The 14,466-nt window shown below is 38.5% G+C and overlaps 1 protein-coding gene across 1 annotated transcript in view; it reads right to left on the bottom strand.

Annotated features, from left to right (window-relative positions):
• The window catches only part of cdc5l (CDC5 cell division cycle 5-like (S. pombe)), a 48,353-nt gene that overhangs the window by 20,739 nt on the left and 13,148 nt on the right, over positions 1–14,466 (bottom strand). The window contains exons 3-6 of the mRNA XM_048597054.1: positions 10,876–11,020; positions 6,345–6,533; positions 4,694–4,842; positions 3,908–4,070 (exon numbers count right to left, since the gene is read on the bottom strand). Coding sequence (XP_048453011.1) covers positions 3,908–4,070; positions 4,694–4,842; positions 6,345–6,533; positions 10,876–11,020 — 646 coding nt within the window. The remainder of the gene's footprint in view (positions 1–3,907; positions 4,071–4,693; positions 4,843–6,344; positions 6,534–10,875; positions 11,021–14,466) is intronic.

The following is a 14,466-nucleotide window of genomic DNA, read 5'->3' on the forward strand; positions in this document are numbered from 1 at the left end:
GCGTCACATTTGCTATTTTCCAATCTGCTGGAACTCCCCCAGAGTCCAGCAAATTTTGGAAATTTACCGTGAGTGCATTTCCTACTTCTCCTGCCAGCTCTTTTAGTACCCTGGGATGCATTCCATCAGGGCCAGGAGACTAGTTTACCTTTAGCTCCATTAACTTGCCCAACACTACCTCTTTGGTGATAATCATTGTTTCTAGGTCCTCACCAACCTTCGTCTTCTCATCATCATTACTGGCATGTTATTTGTGTCCTTCACTGTGAAGACCGACACAAAATACCTGCTCAATGCCTCAGCTATTTCCTTATTTCCCTTCATTAAATCCTCCTTCTCATCCTCTAAAGGACCAATGTTTACCTTAGCCACTCTTTTCCGTTTTTTTTATTTGTAGAAACTTTTGCTGTCTGTCTTTACATTCTGGGCTAGTTTACTCTCAATCTACCTTACTGTTCTTTATAGCTTTTTTGTGCCTTTCTGTTGACCTTTTAAGTTTTCCCAATCTTCTAGTTTCCCACTGGTCTTTGCCACTTTGTATGCCTTATCTTTCAGTTTGATAGCCTCCCTTATTTCCTTAGACAGCCATGGCTGATTACCCCTTTTCCTAGTTGTTCCTTTTCACTGGTATATACTTTTGCTGAGCACTTTGAAAAATTGCTTTGAAAGTCCTCCACTGTTCCACCACAAAGTCTTTTCTTCCAGTCTACTTTAGCCAACTCGTCCTTCATCCTATTGTAGTATTGTATTGTTTAAGCACAGGACCTTGGTATTGGATTTTATCTTCTCACTATCCATTTGTATTATAAATTCAACCATACTGTGATCACTCCTTCCAAGATGATCCCCAACTATGAGATCATCAATTATTCCTGTCTCATTAAACAGGATCAGATCTAGGATAGCTTGCTCCTTTGTTGGTTCCACTACATATCGTTCAAGAAAACTATCGTGAATACATTCAATGAACTCCACCTCAGGGCTGCAGTGACTGACTTGTTTCAACCAATCAACATGTAGATTAAAACCCCAAATGATAATTGCCGTACTATTTTAACACGCACAAGTTATTTCTTTGTTTATTACGCGCCCCAATGCGATGTTATTATTTGGTGGTCTATAGACTATGCCCATCAGTGACTTTTTCTTCTGGAATTTCTAATTTCCACCCAAATGGATTCAACCTTATTCTCCATAGAACCTATCTCATCTCTCATTACCGCACTGATGTCACCCTTAAATATCAGAGCTACACCACCCCCCTTACCTTCCTGTCTGTCCTTCCAAATAGTCCCCTGGATACTTGATTCGCAGACGTGACCATCCGGCAACCATGTCCCCGTAATGGCTACGAAATCATACTCATTTGCGATGATTTATGCCGTTAACTCATCTACCTTGTTTTGAATGCTACAAGCATTCGGATAAAGTGCCTTTATGCCAGTTTTTATACTTTCTTTTTGCATTATAACATCTCCGTTAATAACGCCTCCTGCGTTTTCCTTCCTTTTAACTCCTTTCATAGTCTTCCATTTGGTTAAACCCTCCTGCACACACGCTAACCTGCTGCTTTCTTTTCAATTTACCATTATTCTTCCTGTCATTTTCCCCTTCCCTTCCCCCCAATTCAATTGGTTAAAGTCCTAGTAACTACCTTATCAACCATGATTGAATGGCAGAGCAGACTCAATGGGCTGAATGGCCCAATTTGTGCTCCTACGTCTTATGGTCTTACGTCCTTTTCGCTAGAACAGATCGGTTCAGGTTGAGACCATCCCAACAGTAGATCCCTCTTGTTCCAAAACTGATGCCAATGCCCCATGAAATGGAACCCCTCTTTCCCACACCACTCCTTTAGCCACGTGTTTACTTCCCGAATTTTCTTATCCCTAAGCCAATTTGCACATGGCTCGGGTAGTAATCCGGAGATTACTCTTGAGGACCTGTTTCTTAATTTCGTTCCTAGTACTTGATAATCCCCAAACAGGTCCTCCTTCCTTGTCTTGCCTATGTTGTTTATCCCAACGTGGACCACAATAACTGGATCCTCGCCCTCCCGCTCCAATATCCTTTCAAGCCAGTTGGAGATGTCCCTTACCCTGGAACCAGGTAGGCAACACACCTTGTAGGACTCTCTATCCTCCTAATTATAGAGTCCCCTACAACTCCCACTTGACTTTTTGCTCTCCCCTTTTGAATGGCCTCCTGTACCACGGTGCAGTGGTCAGCTGGCTCATTCTCCTTACAGCCCTTTTCCTCATCCTCACAGGGAGCAAGTACCTTACACCGGTTGGACACGGTCAAGAGATGAGGCTCCTCCGTTCCTAAATTCAGGATCCCCCTACCTGCCTCACTTGCAATCACACCCTGCTGTCCCTAATCACTGACTGAATTCGAACTACTTAATCTACCAGGTGTGACCGCTTCCGGAAACAAAGCATCCAGGCACTTCTCCCCCTCCCAAACGTGCACAGTATTTGAAGTTCAGATTCCAGCTCATCACCTGTGAGCTGAAGTTCCTTGAGCAACCAACACTTGCTGCAGATGTGATCACTTCAGCTCACAATGAGAATTGCCAGTTCCCACATCATACAGCTACAGCACATCACCTGCCCAGCCATGTCTACAAGTTAATTATTTTACTAATTCATGTAAATTTATTAATACTTCTTTGCAGTGTTCTTTATCAAATCTAGTGCAGATTTCCTACCAGCCAATCGGGTCACAGCTTCCCCGTGGCGCCACTCCAGTTTTCTCTCGCAGCTACGACGTGCCTCGAGCTCAGTCAGTTTTATACTCACTCTATACTGCTGTTCTGCCCTCTGAGTGCTCCGTGGAGACTAGGCCACAATTCCTGAAGTCAGTTAGTTTTATATTCACTCGGTGCTGCTGCTCTGCCCTCCAAGTGCTCCCTGCAGACTATCATTTAGCTTAATGATCCATAATACTTTATCTACATTTTGGTCAAATTATATCTGCTAGTAGCAGCAATGAATGATACTGGTTATCATTTAAAGAACATATGCTAAATAACAGAAAGCAAGAGTCGGCTATTTCACTCAGAGGATGTTCTTCCATTCTATCTTATTGCTATCTTCCACTTCTCTCCCCACACTCCCTGACACCTGTAGTATTCTAGAAATCTATTTCTTCCTTAAATATTGTCATGGGCTTGACTTCCACAGCCTTAGATGGTAGAAAGTTCCACAAGTTCACCACCTGAAGACATTTCTCTTCATCACAGTCCTAAAATGGCCTATCCAGTATCCTGAGACTTTTTGTTCTGGAACTCCTAAACCAGTGGAAATATCCTCTTCTCCAATCTATCTGTCCAGCCCCGTCAGAATTTGCTGTATTTCCTCTAATGGCAATTATCTCCTTAGGTAAGATGACCAAAACTTCACCCAATACTTCAGTCTCACTAAGACCTGGTGTTGCCACATTAAGTCATCCTCATGCGATCCTCTTGAAATAAAGGCAATCATACCATTTTTATTTCTAACTACTTGGTGCACCTGGATTTTTTTTTCCAGTCCCTTTGGACATCATTTCCCAATGCATCTCTGCCATTCCCTTTTTCCTATCAAAGTAGATAACTTCATGCTCATCCACATTATATTACAGTTTCCATGTACCTATTCACTCAACCAGTTTTTCTAAATCTCTATGAAGTCTCTTTACATCCTTTACAGATGGGTATTTGGTCTCAAATTAAAACAAATTCAATCTACAAACCCTACACAAATAAATGCAAACTGAAGGGGAAATAATCACATAATAAGAAGTGTAAAGTAAGTACTTAAAATCAGATTTGTAAGCATACATTTAATGTTGTGTATATTACACACTAATATAAAAATATTTCATTAAAAACACATTGACTCTGGAAATAGCCCCGATGGCCTACCAATTGCTTGTTGTATGAAGGATCATTATAATCGGCGATTTCTTCTCCTGGGTTGATATTCAACTTATCTCGTAAAGGAGTCCTTCCTGGGGTCACTGCAACACCAGGTTTAGGTGTCATTCCACTACGTGGAGTCAAGCCATCATTATCATGTGTTGGAGTCCTAAACATTTCAAAACAAAATAATCAAATGTCATCCATCACTCCGCAAAGATTTCTCTATTCAAAATAGATAAATGCTTAAAAGATGATGCATTAAATGCAGGGGTTACAGAAAAGCTCAGTTAGGGTGTTGATGGCTAAAATCAATTCTATCCTTCCGTTTGTTTACCGTTCTTACTAGGAGTTCTCTTCCTCATTCACCGCCACCCTCCACCCCCCTCCCCGGGCAAGGAGATAATGGATATATTTGTCTCCACTGTCTTGACTGGAAACAATGTATCCTGGCCCTACATTTAAAAAACTTATGATCCGATTTACCTTTTCTACTCATTTTTCAAGACTGCAGCGTAAATAATTGTGAGAGGATGGATTTTATTTTCTTCTTGCAGGAATCAACACAGGATGCTCTATAATTTAGGTGCCATACATAATCTAAGAGCTGTTATGTCAATAAGCAATATGAATTAAGTTTTATAAAATGAAATATTGCACATTATATTAATGCAATCCAATCATTTCAGTTAGTCCCTGCAAAAATATAGTCTTATTTCCTTAATCCAAAACTGGGCTGGTCAAAAACATATTAATTTTCTGAATTTTAAGAAAAAGTACATAATTCTTTACCTGAAGGGTGTAGTAAGCACAGTGTTCGGTGTCTGTACCACCTGTCGCTGTGGGGTTACTCCCGAAAAATCACTTTCATGGAGAGGTGTGTTCAGTCCACCTTTTAAAGGTGTATCAACATTTGTCAGCGCCATCAAGTTTTGAGCTTCCTAGATAAAGAACAAAAACAGAAACAGAAAAGGCAATTTTGAATGCATTCTAATTTTTCTGCTCACCCTCCCATCTTTTTGCACAAAGTTACTCAATAGCTAACACCAAGAGCCCAATTCCAGCAGTCTGACAGTCTTTCTCTGAACAAAAGCAGAACTCCTGCTGAAATTCATACTTTTGAAAGAACTTGGTACCTCCCTATAATGGTTCAATATCAATCAAAAGCAAATTTGCGACATTCAAAAGCCACACTAAACCAAAATTGACATTTTAATTTGCCTTGCTGAGCCCAGGGCAGGACCTAAAGTGTCAGTTCAAACTCAGGTTCAATTCTTGACATGGTCAATTTCAACCTGCACATTATGTAGTACTACTGCTGACGTTATTGTTGCTGGGTAAAAGTAAGGAAAGCTAAGCTGCATTTTCCAGTAATTCTATTAGATGAATCCTGATGAAGGTGTTTGTGTGTGACCATTAGATGCCGATGTGGTTAGACTCTGTTGTGGTGCTGTATAGCTCTGAAGGCTACAGTCAAAGTTTATGTGAATTATGGGTTTAAAACAAAACACCAACTGTACTGGTAACTTTAGAACTGCTTAGCAAAGAGTCAATAGCAAAAAAGGAAAGAACTAAATTTGGGGAAAAAAGTCTTGATCCTGATGTACAGGATCAGAATCAGAAACCCTATTTCTGATCCTGATTAGACAAATGAAATACATATAGATCTTTAGAGTTGTCATGCAAACCTCTGGGCCAGGATCTTTTTCAGCTATACATTCTAGAGTTTTTCAGCGATCCATGCAACCAGCAAGGAAGTCAAGTGACTTGACTTGACTTGAGCGGTATCAGTGGTGTAGTTGGGTGGTCAGTTTAACTGTTACCCAGTTCCTGCGGCTGGTTTCACTTTTTCTAAGTAACTATTAATCTAAGTCAGTTGAAATCCTCCAAAGTGTCACAGTCTAACTCAGAGTTGGGGCTTTCTTCAGAGGCTTCCAGACACACATAATTGCCTATGGGACCTTTTAATATCTAGGGCAATCCTAGAGAGTCAGTTGCATCAGGACTACAACATGCCCTGACATGCAATTTGGGACCACGTTTCTGCAACTACTATTTTCTCATCAAAAGATCTGGGCTCTGAAACACAAGTGAATATTTTCTAATCTCTAAAACTAAACAACTTTAAAAAAACCATACTACACTTCTGCAATTCCTTGCTATTATTCAAAAAATAAATTTTCCAAACTTGAGGTTGTAATTGTCTAACCACAGATCAGAAAACATATTACAATATCAACAAAACAGTATAAATATAACAGTCAGACGACGAAAAAAAACCCCTCAATGTTATGAAGACAAGAATCATGCCCAAAAAGAACACAAACATTTCAGAATATTATAGTGATCAAGAAATATTTGCAGGAAAGCCTCCAATAAAGACAATGCACGATGGGTTCTGGTAGAAAATTTGCACTAATTCAACTTAATACGGTTCAGTTACCTGGAGAATACGATCTTGTGCTGCAGGAGTTCGTGCAGTTCGCAAACTCAAACCAGTGTTGGCAATGCTATATTCAGATATGAGAGCATTGGAAGCGGAGTTTGGCATTCCGGATTCTTCGACCGTCTGACAGGCCATCTCACTAGCCTGACCAATTTTGACCACTTCTTCCAGTTCGGCATCAGAGATCTTTTAAAAAAAGAACACTTTTTTAAAAAGTAAACAGCAAAGCTTTAATTCCTTTAGCGTTATAACATAACTATGCAGTGTATATCCGAATCCTACTGGATGATATTTATACAACACAGAACAGGGCTGTTATGGTGTAGTGTTAGTGCCCCTGCCTCTGACCCAGGACACCAAGGTTCACACCAAACCTGCTCCAGAGGTGTGTAATAATACTTCTGAACAGGATAATCAAAAAATATCAAGCAATAATCTGTGAAAGCATTTCCTTTCAAACATTAATGAACTATTAAAGGCAAGCCAACAAACTGTCAGATGACTTGGAATTAAGTAAAAATGACAACCTCAAAATAGGGCCAAGAGCAGTGAAGTGAAAAAAAGTCACCAACGCACTACGATAGCAGACAATTCATCTGCAAGTCTCTGATTGCTGCTTACGTCCAAAGTACAGACTGAATGATTACCCTGAAAGGGAGATAGTTCCATTGCAGATTGAAAGAATACATCAGATAATGCTATAAGGTGCCAGTGTTTAATGCTATATGGTTATGACAAGAAAAACAATTGCACCACTAAAAAAAGTGGGAAAGGTAACATATAGCTATTACATATTAAAATTGCAGGTACTGCAATAAATTATTGACTGGCTGCAGTTTAGTTGCTATGACATTTATGAAAATGGGATTTCCTGCACTGAGTGGACAAAAAAGAAACAGCTGCTGCTGGATTCTACAGAAGATTAGCTATCAACGTACAAAGAACAATAAAGACAATGCGATTTATGACACAACCAGTGACAGTTGTTGTTAATTCTAATTAAACACACAAATTATGCAAAACAATAAATTAGTGCTCATAAGACGTTTCACAGGTTTATTTAAGTCTTAGTCTTAAGAGACCGTAACCATTTGGTAGAATGAGAAGTCTGTTGAATTTGCATTAGGAATGCATTGTCACCTGATTAAAAAATGTAGTATTTTGGCAAGCGAGGGGATGGGAAGTTAGTCACACATGGTATGTGAATGAAAGTCATTCCTATATTTCCTTAAGGCCAATTATAATCAAGTTATCAAATTACATCTGCAAGCATGCAATTCAAACAATAAGATGTATTAGTTTTGAAGCAGGAAATCTAACTAAATTAGGCAGCCAGAGAAGAGGAGGAATTTCAAACTCTGATTGGAACCCTAGAAGAGATTAACACCTTCAGAAGTTTAGTTAGTGTAATTGTCTCCAGTCTAATCACTGATGGTGAGGACTAAAGAATGCGAACAAAGTTCCGAAAACAGCTTATTAATATTTTTTATAACCAAGGTCAACTAGGGAGTACAAGGGGCAGACGTTTATTTGCCACATGCAATCTGAAGTGTACGCTGGTGCAACTAGAAAAAATAGACATAATCTTGCATAAAAGCTGTTCCAGATGACATTAAATCAAAAATACTCTCATCAACTTTACAATAACAAATTGTTACCAACTCAAAGTTTTATTTAAAAAGGATATTATTAAACATTTACAGATAGATGTGCACTCAACTGTGGCTAATACCAAATTCATTCCTTTACACATACGTTCAAACATTTAAAATAATTGGGAATTAAGTCAGATATGGCCTTGTGGCCCAATCTCTTTCAATCTTTATTTCACAAAAGGAGAGCTTCTGACACGACTGGGCAATGTCATGCCCTCTAAATAATTTTAGATTATGAACAGAAAGTGAAATGACTGAGCAAAAGACCAATGAAATGCTCTCCAAAATTCATGATATTTTGAAGTTTTATATTTCTTATCCATTCTTATTTTGTTAAGAGTAAAGGTGACAAGTGGATTCTTAGCTTAATTCTGATTTGTGAACAAACTAGATCATGGGGAGCACATGGTTGTTTTGTACTGTGACAGTGAAATGAGCAGCTATGATGCAGCAAGCTACAGGAGTGAACATAGCGATTTGTCCTCATGATGATTTGCTTTTATTAACTAAAAGGAAATAAACTATTCCTCATGTGTCAAACAAATTAAATCACTAATGGTCATTAAATAAACATGGGGAATGTCTAAATTCACTGAATGATATAGATACAAGCACAACGATTGATCTCCCAAGCACATGAATACTACACTTCGTTTTGACTTCTCAAGTGAAGCCATGGTAGAGACCAGGGAAAATTTTAACTTTGAATTCGCACATGTAATGGAAATGTCCTTTGTAACTTGTTGTTATAAGGACACTCTTGTAAAGTGTGTTATGTCTCATTTGGGTAGGGTGTTGGCAATTGAGCCCCACTATTCCCAGAGTCATCACAAAAGTTAAAGATGTTATAAAAGTATACAAAATTCCCTCCCCAATTTACCTATCTTTTAGAGTCAGCGTGACAGAAAGGACAGAGATCAGGTTTCTGTCCTCAAAAAAACTACTACTTAGTACTGAAAAGATTGTGGCTACAGGTAAACAATTATGAACAACTGACATAACTGTACCAGTTAAAAGTCTAAACCCTCTTATAAAACACCACCCTCCCCCAGCCCCCAAACACGCATTTGTAGGCAGACATAAATAAGATTAGTTGTCACGGGCAGAGGAAAAGGTCGGAAAGGCAGTTTAATGGTTCCTGCTTCCAGGGAGATGGTCACAGATGACCGTTTTGGCTTAACAGGATATTGCTCCTTGCATGGGCACAGGTCGTTTGGTCACAGTTAAAAAGTATCTCACTTGATAGTTAAGCACAAAGACAAAATAAACTGACTTTTTTCAGACAATTTTGTTTTTACTGCAGAGGAAAGGGACAGGTCCTCAAATGTTCAGCTACCTGGGAGCAAATCACATAATTGTTACAGACCAATTAGCTCCTTGTTGCCAGCTGAAGTTCCATCTGCACACACCCTGTGGCTCCAGCTCATCTGTATCTAGACATCCACCACTGTTTCAACAAACATGTATGTAAACAGCACTTACAATGAGTATCAGATAACTTCCTTTTAAAAAGTGGAGCAATTGTTCAACAATTCTTAGCTTTTAAGTCTATTTTCAGATCACAATCAAATATATAGAAAAAAAAAGAGATGCGCTCTTTATATAAGTGGCGTGTTTACATCAGGCAGTTTAATATATGAGGACATAGTGCACCTGTGCTGGCAAGTGACAGAACTCTATGTCCAACATTAGGTGTGATTCTCATAATGGACAACTTTTATTAAATAATGAAGACTGTGCACAATTCAAGGATATGAGGTAGGTTATTTAGGACTGAGATGAGGAGAAATTTCTTCACCCGGAGAGTGGTGGGCCTGTGGAATTCTCTGCCTCAGAAAGTGGGTGAGGCCAAAACACTGAATGTTTGAAGGAGGAGCTAAATATAGTTATTAGAGCTAAAGGGATCAAAGGGTACGGGGAAAATCAGGAACAGGATATTGAGTTGAATAATCAGCTCTAATCAACCAATGGTGGAGCAGGCTTTAAGGGCTGAATAGCCTATTCCTGTTACTATCTTCTACATTTCTTTGAGGGAAAAAAGGACTTTCCACACTGTAATCTGAACTTTTAGTCTTCAGAATTTTTTTCACCATGACTATATTGTTTTCCAACCATCGTATATGTATTAAATCACTTGTGTTTTGCCTCCCCGTGTTTGAGTATGTATGTGGTCATTGATTTGCATATGTATTTGTTATACAGGTTAAATTGCATAAATTAGAAATCCATTCTTCTGCAGTTTTTGTTAAAGTTGAGCATGTTACAATAAATATTATTTTTAATGTCACCGAAGAAACCTGGTATGGTTTGCTCTTGCCCTGAAAGCAGTCAGTCAGGCAAACTGAGTTGTGGTGATCTAATTCAGATGTTTATAATTTATACAGTTTATGACTAACTTGTAGAACAGTTGGATGCGATAATCATCAGACTATTTCCAGTTATGTTTTTTGTAGGCAAAAGGAATTTGCGCATACAGTACACCTGTATGAGTTGGGGCAAGGGAGGACATGGTGACTGTCAATCTCTGCTATATTACCATGGCAACACACTGGCCAATCAGAGTTTACCTGCCTGCAAACTTAGATTGACAGTTAACTGTTTCTGCTGCATCTCCATGGCAATGATGGCCCAACAACTTCAGCACCTTCTTCTTAGGCTGTATAAATTGGTATTCATTTTTCAAATCTGTTCCTTGAGTCCTAATGCCGATGAGGACAAGATGGCAAAGTTCGATTTTTTAGCAATATTAAGGAATTGTACAACTGCAATTTTCATCTATTCACATATGTGGAAGGTTGTAGTATGAAATAAATGTCACCACAGAAAACATAACTATTACCACTGCATGTTTAGAATAGAGATGTACTATTTACCTGTGGTGCAGGAAGAACTAGTTTACTTCTTTTTTTGGTAAACTCAGAGACCCCACTGATCTGTAATATAGCAGAAGGCAAATCTGATTCCTTCTTCTTCTTCAGGCGCTGCTTATCTTTCTTCTGTTCAGATTCTTCTTTCTCGCTGAATTAAATAAAATACACTCAAAATTAAACATTGAAGAGCTGTAGAAAGCAAAATGCAGGTTTCAAAAATCCATTAAATGTGCTATGGCTTGTTTTTATTCTGAACTCAAAAGCATTTGAAATCTGTAATTTGTTCAGGCTACGAATGTGAAATCTAACATAATTGAACTCGAAAATATTCCCATTCATTAGCTTATATATGGGTTAAAACTGGGCAGCAGGCAATTTTTTGGGTAGTCGGGTCTACTTTTAAATTCTTTTATTTTGAATTATACTAGTTAATATTATACAAAGGGAGCAACTTTTGCAGCAAAAAAAAAGTGAATTTGCAATGATATGAAATATATATTCACAAACATTTGTTGCCAGTGATTGTAAGTATAGAATTGCTATCAATGGTTACACCATTCTCAGTGCATACTTGAAAGCCCACAGCCCATTTCATAAATCATCTTGACCTAGAGTCAGCCAAATATTAATTGGGATTAATTTTTTGTTTGAAAGTTCACAAATTCACCTGATTCCTATTAAATCCTTTCAGTGCACTATAACAAAATAGAGTAATAACTAAAATATTCTACTAATTTAGGTTGAAGAAATTACGCACTGCCTTTATTGAGCTGTAGGTCTAGGCAGAACCCAATTGTAGCCAAAACTGGATGCATAAGCAGGCAACAACGTTGTTTATTTAACACTGCTCTTCAGCAATTAATAGCTTTTTTCACTTTTTGATGATTATGATTTGTCTCACTGTTCAGATTAATACTCCCTTCGTCTATTAGCTGAACTCCCACTCTACTGCTGGGATTTAGCTAGTTGCAGCATTAACATTTATCCCAACGTTGTTTTCAGACTTCCTTCTAATTCGAGTGAAATGATTCCAGGACCTTGACACGGATTAGAGAAATCCCTCAATGGAGATCAGAACACTCATTCCCTGAAGCATTTTTCACTGAAATCCTAATGATGAACCTTTCCCATTGCTGCTTCAATGTTGATTGATACAAAAATTCTAAACTCATTCCTTATTCCTGATGCTCTCCATGGCTGATAGGTTTCCTTGGTATCTAACATATTTCTCTTCTCCATCACCAACTTCTGGCACCTATAAAACTATGCCAGTGCTGTATCCCTTTGAGATCCTCCTCATAATTCATTTGAGTTTTTGGCATTTTCTCACCAAATCCACCCTACAACCAGGCACCAAGCAACTACTTTATCTCCATTTTTGTTTCATTGAATGATACAGCACAAAATAGCCAGCTCTTTGAAAATAAATCCAGTTAATCGTACTCCCTTTCCTCATAGACCTGCAACTTCTTTTCCTTCAATTTCCTTTTGAAAGTTACAATTGAATATGCTTCCACACAGGCAGTGATTTCCAGATCTCAAGAAATCACTGTTTAAAAAAATACTTTCATCATACTACCTCTGGTTCTTTTTTGCCTATGGTGTCAAATCTGTGCCCTCTGGTTACTGAGCACCTTCCACAGTTTCTCTTTATTTACTCTTTCAAAGTCTTTTGTGACTTAAGATCACCTTCAAATCTCCTCCTAATGAGTGAGACTCTTACTTCTCCTTTTTCTCCAACATAACCGAAGCTCTCCTATTTCTAATAAGAGGGAAAATTCACATCAAGACAATAATTTGATTGATTTGCATCTGCAGAGACTTGCACATTATGACGTGAGCTAGAATCAGTAACAGCAACTTTGAGATTTCTACATTTAATTGTACATGTGCAATCTTCAGAAGTTGTTATCAACTTCAACAGATTAACAACAGTAAGCACTGACATATTTGCTTGTCATTAGCAACAAAATATTAATACTGCACAATCCAGGCTATTATGTTTGAAATGGTCACACAGAATTATTACAATGCAAGCTTAGCTGCACCAGCTCTCTAAATGAGCTTTTCACTTATTGCCATCCATCTGCTTCCTCCCAGTAATCTTGAACACTATTTCTTTCCAAATAACAGAATGTTTTCAGGGCCTTGATTGAATATACTTACACTAGATTTTCAGGCAGTGCATTTCAGACATTAATTGCATGAAAAAACATCTTTTAAAAAAATCACTTTTGCTTTTTTTTTGCCAATTTTTCTACATCTGTGCCCTATTTTTGTTGATTCTTTCATAAGTGGGAACATTTTCTCTTTCTCTACACTGTCCACACTGGTGATGATTTTGAATTCCTCTTTCAGATCTCCTCTCAGTCTTCTCTTCTCCAAGCAATTCAATCCTAACTTTTCCAAAATAATTTCATACCTAAATTCCTCATCCCTGAAAATATTCGCATAAATCTCTTCTCTACCCTCTCCAATGCTGCTGGATTCTTCCTGAATATGGATACACTAACCGTGCTATGGTTAGGCCCGGGTGCCTGTATCGGTGGCTGAGTGTTCTAAACACCTTTATAGACATTAGACTATAGACTCTAAGATCTGGACGTCTTCTTTTCACCTTGGCCCTTTTGTTTTACTTGTTTCTGTTTTTTGTAAATTTCGGTTTTGTAACTAAGATTGAGCCGGAGAATAGTGACTGTGCACATTTTTCACTGTATTCATGTATTCCTATACTGGAGTACATGTGACAATAAAATTTAATTCTAATTCCAATGCAGCTGAGGCTGACACCCTCCATAATGAAGAATCACAGGCTCAAGCATAGGAAATATGTAGAGTTTGAACTAAGCAATTTTACAAAGGGATAACAAACATAGTGGAGTCTTAACTATTTACCATGTTCATTAATGATGGGAGAGAGAGAGTCAAATAGACAAATTGGTCAATAACACAAAGATAGGAAGTAGGAGTCTTATTAACAAACTAAGCGAATGTGTAAAACTGATGAATTGATTTCTGTTTAGGGGTAGATGAATGTGAGGTCATCCATTTTGGATCTAAAAGGGACAGATCAGAGTTCTCCTAATGGTGAAAATCTAGAAACATGGAGGTCAAAAGGGATCCATGTGCACAGATGATTAAAATACCAAACAGACAGACAATAATGAAAAAGGTTAATGAAATATTTTCTTTCATATCTAAATGGCCAGAATACAAAAGGGTAAAGTTAAACTACCGGCCCTAAACCCCACCTCTTCCTCCGTTACATTGATGACTGTATCGGCGCCGCCTCGTGCTCCCATGAAGAGCTCGAACAGTTCATCCACTTCACTAACACCTTCCACCCCAACCTTAAGTTTAACTGGACCATCTCTAACACCTCTCTCTCCTTCCTGGACCTCTCTGTCTCCATATCGGGCAACCACCTAGAAACCGATATTCATTTCAAGCCCACTGACTCCCACAGCTACCTAGAATACTCCTCCTCCCACCCACCTTCCTGCAAAAATGCTATCCCCTATTCCCAACTCCTTCGCCTCCGCCGCATCTGCTCCCAGGATGAGGCATTCCACTCCCGTACATCTCAGTTGTCCT

Source organism: Rhincodon typus, chromosome 5 (genome assembly GCF_021869965.1).
Source record: "Rhincodon typus isolate 14 chromosome 5, sRhiTyp1.1, whole genome shotgun sequence".
Classification (NCBI taxonomy): Eukaryota; Metazoa; Chordata; class Chondrichthyes; order Orectolobiformes; family Rhincodontidae; genus Rhincodon; species Rhincodon typus.